General features: G+C 39.1%; 1 protein-coding gene across 1 annotated transcript in view; it reads left to right on the top strand.

Moving 5' to 3' along the window:
- ATP8B4 (ATPase phospholipid transporting 8B4 (putative)) overlaps nt 1-19,477 on the top strand; it is a 256,458-nt gene that overhangs the window by 199,109 nt on the left and 37,872 nt on the right. The window contains exons 22-24 of the mRNA XM_030930770.1: nt 9,283-9,430; nt 12,262-12,445; nt 12,997-13,220. Of these exons, the coding sequence (XP_030786630.1) occupies nt 9,283-9,430; nt 12,262-12,445; nt 12,997-13,220 (556 nt within the window). The remainder of the gene's footprint in view (nt 1-9,282; nt 9,431-12,261; nt 12,446-12,996; nt 13,221-19,477) is intronic.

The raw sequence follows: 19,477 nt of genomic DNA, 5'->3' as shown, positions 1-19,477 counted from the left end.
GAATTTTTCAGTTGCAGGATTTCTGTTTGGTTCTTCGTTGTGATGTCTACCTCTTTAGTAAATTTCTCAATCATATCCTGAATTGTTTTTCTCATTTCTTTGTATTGTTTATCTTTGTTCCCTTGTATCTCACTAAACTTCTTTCATATCATTATTTTGAATTATTTTTATGTGAATTTCATAAATGTCCTATTCATTGGAATCTGTTACTGGAGAATTATGGTGTTCCTTTGGAATTATATTTCCTTGCTTTTTCATGTTTCTTATGTCCTTACGTTGCTATCTGCACATCTGGTGTAATAGTCACTTCTTCCAATTTCGTGGATTTACTTTGATAGGAGATGACTTCCTCAATATGTATCTATGGTATTTGTTGGGTAGGGCACTTTGGCTTTGATTCTGGATGTGTGCAGTAGTATAGTCTCCATATAATTTATTTGGCTTTTTTTTTTTTTGTAAACAAAGCCAGTGGTGTCTGTGACTTCCTTAGTGGCTTAGGGTATGGCTGTTAATGGAGGCTATAGTGAAGTTTTATTGGGCATGGGGACAGCAGGTGGGACAGTCTTGGGCACCAGTGGGAGCAGTGGCAGGCTGGCCTGCCTGTCTTGGGGCCCAAGGATAGCACATTTGGCACTGGTGTTAGTGTGTCCTGGTGGGCTGATTCTTGGGTCACCAGGAGGCTTGCTCAGGTGCCAGCAGTAGAAGCAGTAGGCTGAACCTTGGGCCCCTGGGCTGCAGGCATGGCATAGGCAATGACAGTAGCAGTGGTTGGACAACTCTCTGGCTCCCAAATAGTCTATGCTGGTATTGGCAGTGGCTGTGGCAGGCTGGTCAGGTGCACAGGTGGTAAGTGCAGGTGGGTGCTAGCTGTGGTGGTAGTGGCAGGCTGGGTTAGCCTGTCTTCTAGTCTCTGGGAGGAGTGCTCACAATGGGGGATGGAGCCATGGTGATGGATGATGATGGAGCAGGGTGATCCCCAGGCCCCTAGGTGGTATGCTTATACACTGGGGTTGGACGTATGGAGGGTGGTCAAAGCCAGGCTGGACAGACCTGTCTGTATGTTCCCTTTCTCCTCACTGTCCAGTGGTATGTATGGGTGCTGGCTGTGGTGGACAGGGACAGGGTTATCCCAAGGCCTCTGGTGGAATGCTCAGCTGGGGGTGCAGTAGCTGCACTATGGCCCTGCTGGCTGCTGGGGTGAGTGGGATTGCTTTTAGTAGTCGCAGCCTTAGGCAGGTGACTGGGAAGGGTGTGCTTTGGCTGTAGGTGGCAGTTATCTGTCCGGTAGCCTATCCTTAGGGCATGTGAAAATGTGAGGAAGTCCTGTTGCTGGAAGGGTGGTGGGGTTGCTGTCAGTGTCTTGCACTTTGGCCATGGTGGCAGTGGTGGCCGTGGTGGTGGCTGCAGGTGGGGAATGTCAGTGGAGCTCCAGGAATGTGGAAAGGGAGGTACTGTTGGGCCTGCAGGCAGGTTGCAGTCTGGTGGGGCTGGGCTTTCAAAATGACACTTTGCTATAGCTGCTTAGGACTTAGAGTGGTTATGTGGGACTTGGTGTGAGCTCCCTCTCTGGGGGCAATGGCACTGCCTTGTCTTCAGGCAGCTCCCTATGTTAATTTCAGGGTCTGAAAGGGTTGAGAGGCTCTTTCTTTTTTTTTTTTTTTTTTTGAGACGGAGTCTCGGTCTGTCGCCCGGGCTGGAGTGCAGTGGCGGGATCTCAGCTCACTGCAAGCTCCGCCTCCCGGGTTTACGCCATTCTCCTGCCTCAGCCTCCACAGTAGCTGGGACTACAGGCGCCCGCCACCTTGCCCGGCTAGATTTTTGTATTTTTTTTTAGTAGAGACAGGGTTTCACCGTGTTAGCCAGGATGGTCTCGATCTCCTGACCTCGTGATCCGCCCGTCTCGGCCTCCCAAAGTGCTGGGATTACAGGCTTGAGCCACCGCGCCCGGCCGAGAGGCTCTTTCATGGCTAGGATTGGAGTCTGTGGTGGGATTGTGGACCACCGGGCATCTCTCACTTATACTTTCCCTACATTGGAGAGCCTTCTGGGCTCCCAGCCAGGCAGGATGCCTTGTTTCCTTCTTCTTTGTTTTAGGTGTTTCCTGTCACTTCTCTCTTGAATTCCAATGTTCTCTCTTAGATGACATATTGCAAGTATGATTATCTACTCTCTATCTTGGTGCTTCTTTGTGGAGGAGGCAACTGCCAGATGCCTTTGGTTGTACATCTTGAAGCACCACTCTTATTCAGAATTTGACTCTTGCTGAAGGAAGATAGATGCAAACGGATCTAGATTTTAATAAGCTTATTGCTAAATGTTTTGAGACAGTGCCTAGAACAGTATTGTAGGGAATACATATGTATTACCTCATTTTGTTCTTAAGAAACTCAATCGTAGGCATTACTATTTTCCCTGTTGGACAGATTAGGAAGTTGAAGTATATAGAGGGTAAGGAACTTGCCCAAAGTGGTCCATGGTTCAGGTGGGATGTGAATTAGGCAGCTTGGCCCCAGAGCCTGTGCACTTGCCATGTGTTTCCCTAAACATACCTTAGATGTGTTCTTATTCCCTTTAATAATTAATCAATTAATCTAAAAAATATAGTTGTGAAGGCATCTCACTGCTTCACTTGAGTAAATGGTCAGACACCAGATTAGCCAGTAGAGTCAGCAGAAATTTGCAGGGGAAATAGCAGATGTAGGAGAAAGAGTATGGCTTCCTGTCAACTGGATTTGAGGTGGAATCTCAGCTTCATGCTTAGACTGAGTGGGAAACTTTTGATATGTGAATAACCTCTCTCTGCTTGGTTTCTTCATTTGTAAAATGGGGATACAAATAACTACTCTATAGCTTATTTTATTTGGGGGATTAGATAAGAACTTAAAGCTTTATGACTGTTCCATGATCATCTTTCTTGCCTTCCTCATTCTGTCTCTATTTCCTCCCTTCTCCCTTCCTTCATTCTTTCAGCCATTGATCCCGATCTTTCCACCAACAAGGTCTACTTTTGTAACTATTTCCCCAATAAGGGCAGCAGGACTGGAACCGCGGGGGAAGGAAGGGGTAGAATAAAATAGACAGCTTTTTGGAGGTAGAATGAATAGGTCTTGAAATTTGATTGGATGTGAAGAGAGGTAGTAGGAGGCTTTGTCACTGCTAGGTTGTCTAACTTTCACAGCCCAGAGTGTGCTCAGGCATGCAAGAATAGAAACTCATTAAATTTTCTAAAACTGAACTTGAACCTCTTTCTGTCTGATGACAGAACAGTTAAACTAGGCATTTTCAGTTAAATTTGGTTCAAGTCTGGGATGCACAATTGCCTCACCTGTCACTGTTCATCAGTGTCTACCCTGCTGGCACCCAGTACTTCCCACGTCTATGTTCCTGTCTGGTCTCTGCTCTCTTAGGGTTGTTGTTGGCTTCCCCTCTTGGCTGACTTCCATACTCTGCTGGGGCACCACGGAAAGTGTGGCTGCCCTTCCTCACCTCTCTGTGCCCAAGAGGACTTGTGTTCTTATACGGCCACTTCAGTTTCTAAAATCCCTTTACTCTGCTGATTGCCCCAAATTTATCTGAGGATTCCATTAGCCACACGGTTCCTTCATCCACTACCAATCCAGGGGCGGGTCAGGACCCAGACTTCTTTTAGCCATCACTTATCAGTTTCTAAACTCCTCCTCAAAGACCTCTATCCCTAGGCTGGGATGGGAAATGAAGGAAAGTAATTTCTTTCGACTCTGCTCCTTTTGTCATCATTTTAATGTCTTGACTCATTTAAAGTTTATTCTTTTGATACTTAAAGAAATCCCCCCCTTCTTTTTCCAAAAGTCCAATTAGTGAAATTCCAGATTGCTGAAATTCAGACTAATGATGCTGCTATGAGTTTCAAAACCCTATTTTGGTGCTCAAAAAGCAAAAGTTTGGTTCTATTTTTCTCCTTCTATATTTGACTCTGCAGATCCTCCTGAAGCAAAGCATATTTCTAGTTAAATAGAGAGGGTCACTTGTGGTCCTAGTAGTAGTGGGAGAAGGAGTGATTGAGTTAATATCTCAAGATTTTATCCAACTACATTTGGTTGACTAGATGACATAACTGTTATTATGTGGAAAGAATATGGAGAAATGTGAACTACTTGTATACTGTTGTTGGGAGTGTAAGTTGATAGAAACTCCCTAGAGGACGAACTAGCGATATATTTCAAAATTACACATATGCATAGTTTTTACCCAATGATTCTTCTAGAAATTTCCCTTAAGAAAATAAGTGAACAAATGTATGAATTTGTATAAAAAGGAATATCTATTGCTGTATTGATTTATTATAATAGAGATGAGAAATAGTTCAAATAACCAGCCATGAAGGATTTTGTTCAATGCTATGATATATACATGCAATGGAATACTCTTCAGTCATTCAAAGTGATTTTGTATTTCTTGACATTGGAAAATGTCCATGATATTTTTGTTAAGTGAAAAATGAGATTAGAAAACATCATGCATAATATGATCTCTCTTTTTGCAAAAGAGTGTATGTGTATATATATATAGAGAGGTATATATATGTATAAAACACTATACATCTACCCATCTCCTTACCTCCTTGCCTACTAAGATCTGGAGGATATAAACAATGATTCTCTCTGGGTGATAGAATTATGGATCATGTTTACTTTCTTCTTTTTGGCTGTTTGTATTATCTGATGTTGTAATAGCATTTGTGTAATGCTTTTACAATTAGAAAAAAGCTTAAAAATTATCTCTTTTAATGAGAAGAAAAATATTCAGAAGAAAAAAATAAAGAATTTCCAGCTAGACTCAATATTTCAGAAGCCTTGGGGCCACCTTGCTCAGCTGAGTGGAAAATAATGTTATTTCCACTCAGACTTGTAGGTAACCCCATTCTTAGAGTATAAGACAGAGAGGCAGCATATGATAGAAAATTCTATATAAGAGGAATCATTATATTTGTAGTGTGCATTTTCTTAATATTAAGACTTGGGGTAAAATGGCATCCAGGAAAAGCTATTGCTCAAAGTTGCTCTCTATACTCCTAATCTCAGCTACTTATATCTAAGCCCACAGCTTTGGGATGAAATATTGAAATCATAAATTTGCACCATTCCTTTTTCTCGTGTTACGCTTTTTGAGTTCAGTGGGAGTTCATTAAAAAAGAAAGTGTAACCAAAGAACAGGATCTGAATGATAGTAGCTATTGAAAAGAAATGACCAAAATGCTTATATTTAAACCCGTCAAATGTGCTTAGATAATTTCATAAACATGGATATATAATTTTCATACATATCATACATATGGCTTGTTTCAAATTTAGTGTCGTGAAACCATTTTAGACACTTTGAGTCCCGGGTTAATTTTGCTGCTGTAGCTGCCTTATTATTAAAGGCATGCTTAGAAAGCTACAATTAAACCCTGCTATGGTTTCTTAGAAAATTACTACATTGAATACATTTCACCAATTCACATGTCTTCTGCTGAAAGGAAAACAGACTGAGAATTTTGATTAATCTGCGAGGAAAACTCATTCCGTATTTCATTTTTATAGCATGATCACGTGTTTTGTTATTAGAAAAATTCATGTTCTTTAACTAAATCATAAAGTGACTCCACTGCTTCTGAAAAGTATCCCAGTGATATAACTAGGAATTGCTATTTCTTCTTTAATCAACAAAATATGCATTGGTATTTTTGAACATCTACTCAGTGGAAAATTATTTGTTTGAATGTGCAGGGTTCTCAAATGCAAATGGCTTCAGGACCAGGCTTATAGCATTAACAACGTGATCTGGGCTATCTATTATACATCAGGGAGAGTGATGGGGCCTTTGTGAGTGGGAACATCATGTTGGCCATAAAGTCATAGAGATTCTTTAAGACACTGTGTAGGCCAAACAAAATGCATCTTGGTCCTAATTCCTAACGCCTAGTCACCCAGGAAAAATGTTTTAGTAGATTAAATTTCTCTCATAAATCATAAATTTTACAGCACTTACTTAGGTAATCTTGTAGATCTTCTGGCACACATATTGGTGCAGCAGCCCAAGCTTTCATGATCTATTTTGACTGGTTGGGGCATTAGCCAAACTGATTGGCTGGTCCCATTTCCTGAGCTCTAATAATGAAACTGGTTCAGAGGTTGAACATCTTAAAGGTCTCTCAGGTAGGGTAGTAAAGAATGGAACTGGGAATTCAAATCAAAATTTCATGTACTTTCTCCCTTTCTCTACTGTTGGCAGGGTAGGGCTGTCCCTTAACTGTCCCTCTGGCACTGTGTCTTAGACCAACCTAGAGGAAAGCTGTGGCTGACTCTATGTGTAAATCAGCTTGCTACAGTAGACCAAGAACTGTGAATGTGAAGACCTAAATTCTAGCCATGGGTCTGACACTAGCTCATCAAGTGGCTAGAAGTCAGATAACTCAGCTGTGGAAACATGAGGTGTCAGAGGCAGTCCTTGTATCTGAATCCAGTTTTCTAGGTTCCAAGCTCAAAGCTCTGGCTTTCGTATCAAAGTCCAGATTTTCTTCTTTTAAACGGGGTGTCATGGTTTCAATCCCTTTCCCAACAGATTCTTTTTTTTTTTTGAGATGGAGTTTTGCTCTTGTTGCCTAGGCTGGAGTGCAGTGGCGCAATCTCAGCTCACCGCAACCTCCACCTCCTGGGTTCAAGCGATTCTCCGGCCTCAGCCTCCTGAGTAGCTGGGATTGTAGGCATGTGCCACCAAGCCTGGCTAATTTTGTATTTTTAGTAGAGATGGGGTTTCTCCATGTTGGTCAGGCTGGTCTTGAACTCCGACCTCAGGTGATCCGCCCGCCTTGGCCTCCCAAAGTGCTGGGATTACAGACATGAGCCACGGCGCCTGGCCACAACAGATCAATTTAACCTTTCAATATAGAGTGCCTTAAGAGGACTGACTAGACGACTCTTTTTTCCGACCATCCTCTTTTCTTTTTATAGGTTGTATGCAAGCCAGTCTGTGCCTAACTATGCTTTGCTGTGCTTGTGGTGGCATGGGGCTGTGAATGCCACAGTTGCCTCAACTCTTCATGCGATTCTGCATGCCAAGAATTGTAATAAACTGCCCTTCATTACGCAGCTTGGAAAAAACAGGCACTCTTTTGTTTTAGCATTTGCTATTTGTATTATGTGGTTAAGCATTTTGTGTTACACTTGCAAAAATGTATAGCTCGTAGTCATTGAAGGGAGTTGTGTGTAGCTTTTTCCCTTCCTAATAAATCATTTTTGTGAGAACCAGCTGGTGTTTGAAGAGCTAAGTTCCAGGAAGAAAAAGAAATGACAGCTATAGAGCGTGGGCAAAGTTCTAAAAATATGGAAGCCCAATCTGGCCAAGAGACGTTGGCCTGTGCAGAGAAAGTGCAGTGATAATTTCAGCAGAGCCAGAAAAACTGTCCCTTTTTTGCCTGGAAAAGGGTTCATGTGAGATGTTAGGAACACAGTTTAAGGAGAAAAAAGTCCTAAGTAAATAGAATTTCAGCCAATACTTTAATGAACTTCACCCTTCTTTGGAATGTTTTCACTCTCTGAGGGGAAAACAGAGATTGAGTCATTTATACAGCGAGTGAGAACTTTACTCAAAATGAGTACTCAGGAGATGTTTTCCCTGTGGTGCTTTCTGAAGTCGCAATTTATGAGCTCTGCAACATTGTCGGAGAAATGTTCATTTCCAAGGAACTTGTCTCCCTTGCTTTCTTTATTATTTGGCACTGTAAATTTTCATGACTGTGAGGAGGATTCCCTGACATAGTTATCTGATGGGAAAGTCTGATCCTCTCACTTAAAACAATGATTTTTCATGTCTGTTCTACCTCCCTCTCCCCTTTGTAACTCCCTAAATTTCACACGTAGCACTCTGACTTTATAAATCTTTTTCTTTGATTCTGCAAACGGATTGTTAAATGTATGATATCATTCTTGGAACCATGTGACCTCTGGGTTCCTAAACGCAGATGTGATTTTGGTCCTGGACAGCAGAAGGAGATATTGAGCTTGAAGTTAATGTATCTTTTTGTTTTGTTTTTGTTTTTAAACTTAGTATGTAAACAACTGGTGTTGCATTTTCAAATAATTAGACAGCTGAGGGCTAAAATAGTTATTTTGGTAAGTGGACATTCTCTTCTTTCAGAGGAGACTCAGCATAAAACGATTTTAATAAATATTTTCTACACAGGATGAATAATTTCATTTCGCCAAAAGACACAGTATTCACTTTCTGGTCTTCTGTCACTCCCCATGTTCTCCTGAGCACTCATTTTGTAAATGCCAGTTATGACCCATGCTAGATAGTTCTCTGGCTGTGGTTGAAACTTCTGTAGGTATGTCAGCTTGCCCTACGTTACTTCAAAGCCTGCACTCAAGTGCTCTTGAAGAGGAAATTCCCTTCCTTTAAAGGCATCATCTTTCCATGTTGGAGAGAACAGTAGAATGCCACTTCCAAGGGTGCTCTGTCACCCTACAATCTTCCTCTTAGATGGCAGAGATGCATGGGATGTGGGCAGGATTGTTTTATAGCTACTGCTAATGAGATCTGGAGCATTTGGAGGGCGTTTCCATTTGGAACAAGCCTCTAGTGTCTAGTTTTCTAGACACCTCTTTGGTGTCTAGTTTTCTCCTGGAAGATTTATTCTATTTTTTAAGCTAATGAGTACATTTTTTTTTGCTTAAAATGTTCTATTCTATTATAATGGCTGTGCCAATTCAGTAAGTACCATCATTTTTTTTCTTGTTAAAATTTTTAAAAAATATATTTCTCAGAGGACCGCTATTTTAAGCTGGATCATATTACATTGTACCTCGAATTGATGAATTTATTTTATATATAGATGCCCTGGAATTCCTAGAAGATTTCATCAATTGTCTTTAGTCTTGTGCTTTCCATTATTTAACAGTATTGCATGTCAGACAGTGGTTCTTAAGCCCTTGAAGCTCAGACAATCTTAAGTACCAAATCTATCAAGATCCCCTAGTTCAAACGCAGCTCAAGATGGTGATTTAGCTTTTAGGTAATTTGAAACGTTTAAGATGATTGTGTTTTCATTATGTTTACTCTTCTACATACTGGAATTTGGAAATTTGCTATGGTATTCCCATCACAAAGAATTATCCAGCTTGCTTAGTGAAACTGGGTCTTATGCCATATTCTGTCTGAATAGTGGTGAAATAAATTTACCTCTAGGTGAGTTTCTTGTTAGAGTTAGTAGGTATGCTCTGTATGCTTTGTTATGTTTCACTTTTCACCTTCTCCTTTAAGGAAAGCAAAAGAAAATTTGTCTGGACAAAACAGAAATGTTTCCAATGGCCATGTAGTTTGTGAAAAAAAGCAGCAGCTGGAGTTGGATTCTATTGTAGAAGAAACCGTAACAGGAGATTATGCCTTAATCATAAATGGCCACAGTTTGGTGAGTTTGCCTCAGGTTTTTGTCCTTTCTTTTTCTTCACCGCAGTAATCATCTCTTTTGTGCTATCGTAATGAGACCTCCTTTGTCTTTTCCAGACAAATGTCACTACTAAATACAGGGCATACGCGATGATTTCCTGTTTGCAAAAGGAAAGGAAACTTCTAATCTATATCTCATACATTATTGTTTGGATCACCACAGTGAAGGGGAGGCTCCAAATAAATGCTAAATTCACAGAATATCAATCTTGTCTAAATGACTGTAGACCACTTAGCAGTATTATTTAAGTGCCTTTCTAGAGGGGAGTGTTACAGCTCACTGTTACTTAATTAAAATAATGCAACTGGGTGGATGTATTATAATTATTGCTCTTACTAATGTTTGTGACTTGTGGAGCACAACCTGACCTTCATGTAATTACTATACCAAATTATTGCCATTAAGATACCTCTAGTGGTTTTTCTAAATAGCAGCATTTTACAGCAATGCCAAACAATTTGCTTTGATTAGGAAATCTGGTTCTTGTCCTAATAGAATGAACTTGCATTGTACTTTTAATGTAGTTCAGATTCTAAATCTTGAACAAACATGAAAATACTATTCTGAGTTTCTAATTTAAAATACAAAAGCTCCAATTACATACCAGTGAAATTATAATTTATATGCACAAAGAATCTCACATCTTTCTCTGGCTTTGATGATCATTTTTCACTTTGGAATTTGGAAAATAAATATATCTTCTTGTAGACAGTTTCTTAGAGGACAAAAGAAGTTGGATATGAGGATATTGTGTTTTCTCCCTTGCGATCAGCTGTCTGCTGTTAGCTCTTAGTGCTTAGAGCATTATCCAGCTGGATTCCGACATAATGATGTGTTGCCTTCTACACCATGGAAAGTTACAGAGCTCAGCTGCAGGCCAAACTCAGTTGAAAGTTTGTCCAAATGACACAAAATTCTCTTTTGCATAGAATAACAGTAACTGAAAATTATGACTGTCATCTGGGTCTTAAAGCTGGTGGCCCCCAAGCTGAATTGCCCAGAGACCACAATATAGAAAGGGGACCTTATGAATTATACTTTGACTTTCTCTCAGGCTCAAAGAATCCAATGTGTGGTGGCATTAGAGTACTCAGGTGATAATTTATACCATTTTTCTCTCTCTGTCTCTAAGTGCATTGAAAGAAGGAGGTAAGATAGATGCTCTTCAAGAACCCCATCAGCTTCAAAGCCTGAAACTCATGGAACCATGAAATGTCATTTTTAATTTAAGGAGACTTGACTATGTTTTTGCTAGTATGGTCAGAAATCTTTTTTTTTTTTTCCTAAATCATGATTCTAATTTGCTTAAATCCTGATGTTTTACAGAATGTAATTGGGCCTTTTTTTTTGCTCAGGGTCTTAGCATAGTTTTTCACTTGCTGATAATAAAAGGAGAGAGAGAGAGAGAGAGAGAGAGAGAGAGAGAAAGGGAGAGAAAGAGACCATTCTAGGCAAGACAGGCAGTTATCTGTTTTCCCTTTCAGAAAGAGTGATAATATTTGAAAATGCCAACTCACAATTTCACCTAGGGATTATAGGTTTGAACATGAGAATTTTCTGTGCTGAGTTATGTTTTTATATTCATTTACCGATCCAGCCATTCATCCATTGGCATTTTTATTAAGCCTGCCCAGGTCACAGTGCTTAAGTCTGAGGATAAGATTGTGAATAGAACATGGTTCTTGTTTTAGGGAATGCTGTCTAGTGGGTGAGATAATCACACAGTGGTATGACAAATACTGTAAAAGAGGAATGAACACAATGCTTTGAGAGCACAGAGGGAGACAAATTTACTTCCTTGTGGGAGGATCAGGGAAGACTTCCTGGAGAGAGTGATATTTTCAAGGAGAGGTAATGGCAAGTACAAAGGCACAGAGGCAAGAAAGAGCCCATTCAATCATGAGGAACAAGCGATTTGGCATGATGGGAAAAAAGTGTAGACTTAAAGGTGATGCTAGAAGATAAAACTCAAAAGGAACGCAGGGGCCAGATTGTGATGGGCTGTGAATGTCTTGCTAAAGATTCACGCAAAGATACTGATGACTCAAAGTGTAAGTGGATTTCTGTTTCCTCTTAATGTGTTTATTAAAGAATTTACAGTAAAACATTTTCTAGGAAAAAAAATTGCACAGTTAATTGGAAGGGATTGTGCTATCTTTTTTAGTAATTTCTTGGCATATCTAAAGGCTCTTATGCATTTGGATAGGAGCAAGAGTAGAAATGGTTGAGGAACCCTGTCTGTGACATAGCTTGCATGCCCCTCTTTTGCACAGGCCTCTCTGGGTTTCAGTCATTATGTTCTTCAAGGGACAATCCCCAGGTCATCTGCTTTTCATCCTGCCTGCACATTAATAATCAACAACAACAAACTAAATATACAAAACAACAATGCAAAGAAACAAAAAGCCCATCACATAGAATAAACAAATCATCATCATTTGTAATTCATTCTAAACTTGGTGAGCTGGTAGATAGGTTCTGTCTTTTGTTTTCAGCAATTTTAATGGTTTCTAGAACTTCTCCAGCATTTAACTCTCTCCAGTGCAGCATGATATCAAGGAAGACATATAAATGGCGGTTTCTTTTATTTTTATTTTGAAATTCCTTAGTAGTATTTTAAAATTCGCTTGGTAGGAGTTCAACACTTATTTCTTTAGTTTTTGTTGCTTGTGTGATTCTGAATCAACAATGACTTTTTGAAGTGAATGAAACAGTTTAGCAAACAAATCAGTTGAGAAACAAGACATTTGTTGTTTCCTGTTCTTTTTTGAATTTTATTTTTAATCACACAGGCTCATGCCCTAGAAAGTGATGTCAAGAATGATCTCCTAGAACTTGCTTGCATGTGTAAGACTGTAGTTTGCTGCAGGGTCACTCCACTCCAGAAAGCCCAAGTGGTAGAGCTGGTGAAGAAGTACAGAAATGCTGTTACTTTGGCCATTGGTGATGGAGCCAATGATGTCAGCATGATTAAAAGTAAGAGGATATTTGCTCAATGGGGTATGCTGCATACATGGGGTCCTCAGTTTCAGCATTTGGCAATATATAATCACTAGATTGCGTTAAACTTTAATTTTGCCAGTGATTCTAAAATGAATGATACTTCTGGGTCCAATGCTACCACCATTATTAGCATTCATAACAAAATTTCTTTGTCTTTAAATAAACCATTTGTGTATTTTTAGGCCAGAAAAGGACGTCGTTCACCTTATACTATTTGAGGAAGTAAGTAGGTACGGTGTAGAGGAAAGAACACCAGACCCACATTTGTAATATGTGACTTTAACCCCATCTTTGCCACTTACAATTGTAAAAACTTCTATAAGTCACTGAACTTTTCTGAGCCTGACTTCCTCTTTTGTAAAACTAAGATAAATACCTATCATATGCGTTTCATGAGATAATATATGTGAAAAATTGTAATTGCAATGGCTGCAAGTTTTCCATAAATAAAAGAGGAATGACAAGTTTCCGAAAGAGATCGTGGCTTTGTTTTGGGAATGACAGTGTTCCTCTTTCCTTTGTAGGTGCTCACATTGGTGTTGGCATCAGCGGCCAGGAAGGATTGCAAGCAGTCTTAGCCAGCGACTATTCATTTGCACAGTTTAGATATCTCCAAAGGCTTCTCCTTGTTCATGGAAGGTGGTCATATTTCCGAATGTGCAAATTCTTATGCTATTTCTTCTATAAGAATTTTGCATTTACACTTGTGCATTTCTGGTTTGGTTTCTTCTGTGGTTTCTCAGCCCAGGTTGGTAAAAAGCATGTTTTTTTTGTTTTGTTGTTGTTGTTGTTGTTGTTGTTGTTGTTTTTTGTTTTTTGTTTTTTTTAATATGGTATTACAAATGACTCTTCTTCATAGCTCTTTCCTAATAATAATAAATTGAGAGTTTTTAATGACTGATTCAAGTGACAGTATTACAATTATGTAATTGATAGTTGACTTGAGCTTTGCACCCAAGAAGAATATGTATCTAGCTGGAATTTTATTTATTTATTTTCTTATTTAGATAGTCAACCAGTGAGTACTCCTTCTGTGCATACTTTAGTTTTTGTTGAAATGTTTTTGGTATGATGACAGGTAAGCTTGTAGAGTTTTAATTTAGAACAGAAGTCTGTGAATCACTAATAAGAAATGTTGAGGTATCTTTACTAGGAAGATGGTTTCTTATCTAACACACTAAATGTATCTGGGCCGAGGGTATATGTGTTTTATATTAGGGAGAAGTAATTGGTACTCTGACACTAAAGCTGTTTAGACAGCAATTCATCAACTAAAAGTTGATCTATAGATAATGCTGGTAGGAAGAAAGAAAAATTAGCAAATTTATAAATTAGGATTCTGTTTTTATCACTTCTTATACATTTTAAAGGATAGTTATTTAGCCACACATCTTCAATATCAGAAAAGTGTTGACCCAATGAATCAACTGTAAAATGTAATGTCTATGTCATCTAAATATACTTATAAATTTTAAAAAAGTTTTACCAAAAACTTAAATGTAGATATGGCATTGACATTTTGAACAACACAAGAAAAAGATTGTCCTTGAGAATGAAATGGTAACCATAACTCTCAGAGATTTATCCAGTTGTTCTTCCCTTCTTTGGGTTTTATCAGTGACACTGGATTCAACGATATGCATGAAGGTGATTTTTTAAAAAATCATTTTATTCCAAAAAGACTGAATATAAATGAAATCTTGGCATCTTCTGTTCTCTTACATGTGCTGAGGGAGATTAGTGAATTCCTTTTTACAATGAAATACGTTTTCAATATTTTTCCCTTTTTCTGGGAAGTTGAGATTTCTTAAAGTGAGGTACATCTGTTCCCATTCCTAATTTTCTCTTTTTAGGATAACATGCCCCAAACTAAAAGTAGATTATGTTGATATTTTTGCCTTTTTTTTTGGTTAATCTCTTGACAGTTGAAGTAAAACAGAGTCTTGATTTTAGCTACTCAGAATTAGAACTTATCTTAGTGCTACTTCAGAGTGGGCATGGGGCTGGGGATATTTACATGCTCATAATTCCTCCTTTGTCCAACAAAGACAAGCATGGGAATGTGGCCTGTGGCTTCCTAGTCTGTTGATTTTCCTTCCACATAAGAACAAAGCAAGACCATCTGCTAACGGGTGTTTCTAAGAGATCTAATTTTCATATTCCAAAGGCTTAAGGTTGAAGAATCTCAAGACTATGAAGAGACAAACCGCATTTAAACTTCTTAGAACACAGAAGAGTAGTCAATGATTTGTATGTGCAGACACACTAAGCTTGAATAGGCAACTGTTCGTCTAAGTTGTCTGTTAAAACTGTGAAGTCGAAACTAATGTTCTATGACTTCTAACTTCTACATTTAGATTGTTTTCTGGGTTCTGATAAAATTGGTCAGAGCCAGATGTTAAGCAACTAGAATTTTTATTCTTTCATCAGTATTTGCATTTTAAAAGAGCAAGGGAGAATAATAATTGCCCCAAAGACATGAGCAGCTTGATGGTTGAACCCAGCCGTAAGGCACACCACCTGTCTGTGATTAGGTTTCTGAAATGTTTGATTTAACAAACATGTTTCTTTTCTGTGTCCCTTTCTTTCCCTTTTGTTTTTTTACACTGAAAGCTCTAGTTAATTGCACAATCTTCATTTTGAATCCATTGTTAGTTCCCGATGACCATCTGTGTTCTTTCCTAAGCCGGTGAATTGGGTTGGACCAGTGGTTCTCAAGCTTTAGCGTGCATGGGAACCACATGGAGGGCTGGTTAGAGTACTGCCCGCTGGGCTCTAGACCCTAGAACTATACTTTGAGAACCTCTGGGCTAGAAAACCTAGAAGAATATCCCAAGTTCTGCTTCCTTGAACACAGACCAGAGTAAAGTCCAATCTGCTGACTTTTTGTTTTGTCAACAACATTAGACCCTATTACCTTTTCAAAAGCGGAGGGGCCAGTTAAGCAAACAGCTGATCTCCCCTAGTTGAATTTTTCCAGAGGATTTAAAATCCTTTCAGCCCTCTTGCCAGGTCACTGTCCCTGAAGCATATTTTACCTGCACTAAGGGCCGGGTGGACAAGGGATGTCCGTTCAGGGTACAGGATTTCTTTCCCCAGTTTAGCCAGTCTATTATGATCTCACCTAGCTTAACCGTTAGCTCCTTGAAGAAAAGAAGTACATCTAACTCATCAATACATCTGTAATAAAATCTTGAATGTTACCTGCCATATAGAAGGCCTTCTAGTCGTTTCATGTTGTTGGGTGTTTCTATAGCCCTTTCCCATGCTTGAGGCAGTTGCAGCAAAGAGAGCCATTCCGATGTGCCTACAGTCACTCACACAGTTGCCACTTACTCTACCCACCCCAGGGGACATCACTGCAGGCTCCGGATCTGGTCTGTGTAAACGTGTGCAGCCTGACCATCACTGTGGCAAAAGGGCTCAGGGTCTTAAGATCTAAATGTGGTTATGGAACTGATTTCAGAATGTAGAATGCTGTTTTTTTCAGTTGTGTTAATATTAATATGATAGCCCAATAGTTAATTGGGCTACAGGTGATACATTTCTTAGTTATTTATGCATCCTTTCATTCTAGGAAACACATAGAGTGGATTTTCCAGGTGTTTCGGCTGGTTCTTGGCTGATTTAAATAGAGCAGGATACATTTTTTTAGACAGAGGAGGAATCACCATAGAAAAATAATTGGGCCTCTGAATAGGAGTCCTGGACTGCTATCTACTTTGCCCTAATTTGTATAATGACCTTATCAAATTGGGACCTAAGCTTATACTGGAAAGGGTACTTTGGTCCCACTATTTAAGGATTTCACTCATTTAATAAATATTCACTAAGCCTTTGCTATGTGTCAGGCCGTGGTGCCTCCCAGACCTTATGTCCTGGGTATGTTAAAAAGTGTGCTCTTGATGGGCATGGTGAAGTGTGATCTCACAAATTTTACTAGCTATTCATGTTGTGGAAGGTTTAAGGTTTTATTTCCACACTTGTCAGAGAAATAGATGGGCTTTCCAGGAGAATGCTAAGTAGCAATTGCTTATCACCTGTTGGAAAGTAGAGGACAGCCAGTCAGTGACAGTACCCATGTAGTGGCATCAATATTGTGGGGTCAGCTTCTTTGTAGAATCATGATATTGTTGACACTAACAAGTAGGGATACAAACAAGTCATAATTATAGCTAACATTTAAATAGTACTTACTATGCTTCAGGCATTGTCTAAATGTTTTACCTGTATTAGCTCAATAGTTACAATAACCATATGAAGTAGGTTTTACAATCATGGTCTATATTAGCTTAATTATGGTAAAAAACACATGACATAAAATTTACCAACTTAAGGATTTTTAAGTGTAGAGTTCGGTAGTGCTAAGTAGGTACACATTGTTGTGCAACAGATCTCTAAAACTTTTTCATTCTGCAAAGCTGAAACTTTATATCCACTGAATAACAATTCTCCATTTCCCCTAGTCCCTGGCAACCACCATTCGACTTTCTTTTTCTATGAGTTTTACTACTTTAATTACCTCATATAAATAGAATCATATAGTATTTGTCTTTTTGTGACACGCTTATTTCATTTAGCATAATGTCCTCCAGATTCATCCATGTTGTAGCATGTGGCAGTATTTCTTTTCTTTTTCAGGCTGAATTGCGTTACATTGCATGTATATACTACATTTTGTTTATCCATGTATGCATCTATGGACATTTGGGGTGTTTCCACCTCTTAGTCTGTATCAGTTCTTGTTCAATATTTTCTAAATAATATTTGGGAGTTCTACTGTCCAGTAAATTCTGTTTCTTCCCACTCTTACCTCCCCATCTTCTCTCTTCAGGCTTAAAAATTTACAATTCACATTAGTCTGTGAATTGTAGGCTCTGACAAGTCTGAATGTAAAGAAACACTACTATATTTGACTCCAGGATGCATATATATATGTATTCTCACATCTGACATCTCTAAAACTTGGCTATGTCTTTATAGTCAAAAGTATATTACAATATCCTTTGATCTGGATTGAAGTCAGGTTTTCCAGAGAGCATTTGTGTGACTTCTTCCATTTCCCTGTGGGCACTGCTGCCAGCCTAAGATCTTTCTCTTTCCATATATTTTTTGAATTCAGATTGCAGATTCTAGTGAATAGCAGCTTGAGGTCCATGTTTTCAAGAGAGATTCTGTCTCTCCCTTTAGTTAGTGCAAAGCTGACACAGGCTAGTTTCCTTGCAGTCGCTTTCTGCATGAAGATTTCTCTTTTACACTGAGGTTGTAGCTCTTTGTTGCCCTACCTTTATGGGAATGTCAGATTCCCCATTTGGTCGAATTTTGGCATTGATAATGGTATTTCTAACAATCAATTGTGCTTTAGAGTCAATGAGATTTGGCATTATTACCCAAACTCATTTGGCATGGAATGCTGCTTTTCCTTTTGTGTGTGTATGTTTTTGAGACAGTCTCACTCTGTCGCCCAGGGTGGAGTGCAGTGGTGTGATCTCGGCTCACTGCAAGCTCTGCCTCCCGGGTTCAAGCCATTCTCCTGCCTCAGCCTCCGGACTAGCTGGGACTACAGGCACCCACCACCATGCCTGGCTAATTTTTTTTTTTTTTTTTTTTTTTTTTTTTTAGTAGAGATGAAGTTTCACTGTGTTAGCCAGGATGGTCTCGATCTCATGACCTTATAATCCACCCGTCTTGGCCTCCCAAAGTGCTGTGATTACAAGCGTGAGCCACCGTGCCCAGCTGGAATGCTGCTTTTTCTAAGCAACACATATATCCTGTAGAACAGGTGCCATATGGAACTCACTTTGGGAAATTCTGGAATAGATGCTTCTATAGCAACAATTTCAAAACTTGACATTGCCTTGCTATTTACCCCAGTTCTAGTGTTTTGAAAACAATAAGACGTACAAAGAGCAAAATGATGCCAAGAATATTGTCCCCATAGGAACAGGCTATTTACGTTTCTCCCTTTACAAAAACTTCCACTTTAGTAATTAACTCTAGTCCAAGGGACAAAATACCCCTGTTTTATATACCAAAGTAAGGGATTACATTTAAACTTCTGCAAAGTCTTTTCCATTATTCTCAAAGATTTTTTTCATATTATAAAAATATTTATATGTGAATATATCTCAACTTTTATGCTACTAAAATCATATTCTTTTACAGCTTTCTTATTAAAAACACAACTTGTCACACTTTGAGAAAGTTCTCTTGATTTACGTTCTTCAAACATGTTATTTTTCTTAATGACATTCTGAAACACAGATTATAAATTATTTAACTATTCTGAGTCTATAGACATTTAAGATTTTTTTTTTTTTTCAGACGAGTCTTGCTCTGTTGCCAACCTGGAGTGCAGTGGTGCGATCTTGGCTCACTGCAACCTCCGCCTCCTGGGTTCAAGTGATTCTCCTGCCTTAGCCTCCCGAGTAGCTGGGACTTCAGGCACATGCCATCACACCCAACTAATTTTTGTATTTTTTAAGTAGAGACAGAGTTTCACCATGTCAGCCAGGATAGTCTCAATCTTCTGACCTTGTGATCCACCCGTCTCGGCCCCTCAAAATGCTGGGATTACAGCGTGAGCCACTGTGCCCAGCCCAATATGTTGTTTTTAATTTAATAATTTCTGTCTTCCTTATCTGTGAGTCACATGACATTGTCAACTTGCTAATAGAAAGCAATAAAAATGCTTGCTATAAAGACAAAATAATGAAAAGGACAAACTCTTGCCTACCTAGAACTGGTTTTCTCATTGGGAAATAAAGAAGTGCATAAATTAATAAGTCTAATAGAAATATTGTATTTAGTTCGGTGCAGTGGCTCACGCCTGCAATCCTAGCACTTTGGGAGGCCAAGGTGGGCAGATCACTTGAGGTCAGGAGTTTGAGACCAGCTTAGCCAACATAGTGAAACTTCATCTCTACCAAAAATACAAAAAATAGCCGGACATGGTGAAGCGTGCCTGTAATCCCAGCTACTTAGGAGGCTGAGGCAGGAGAATCA

Source organism: Rhinopithecus roxellana, chromosome 5 (genome assembly GCF_007565055.1).
Source record: "Rhinopithecus roxellana isolate Shanxi Qingling chromosome 5, ASM756505v1, whole genome shotgun sequence".
NCBI classification, from domain to species: domain Eukaryota; kingdom Metazoa; phylum Chordata; class Mammalia; order Primates; family Cercopithecidae; genus Rhinopithecus; species Rhinopithecus roxellana.
Note: the sequence above shows the minus strand (reverse complement) of the source record. Positions and strands in the feature narration are given on the sequence as shown.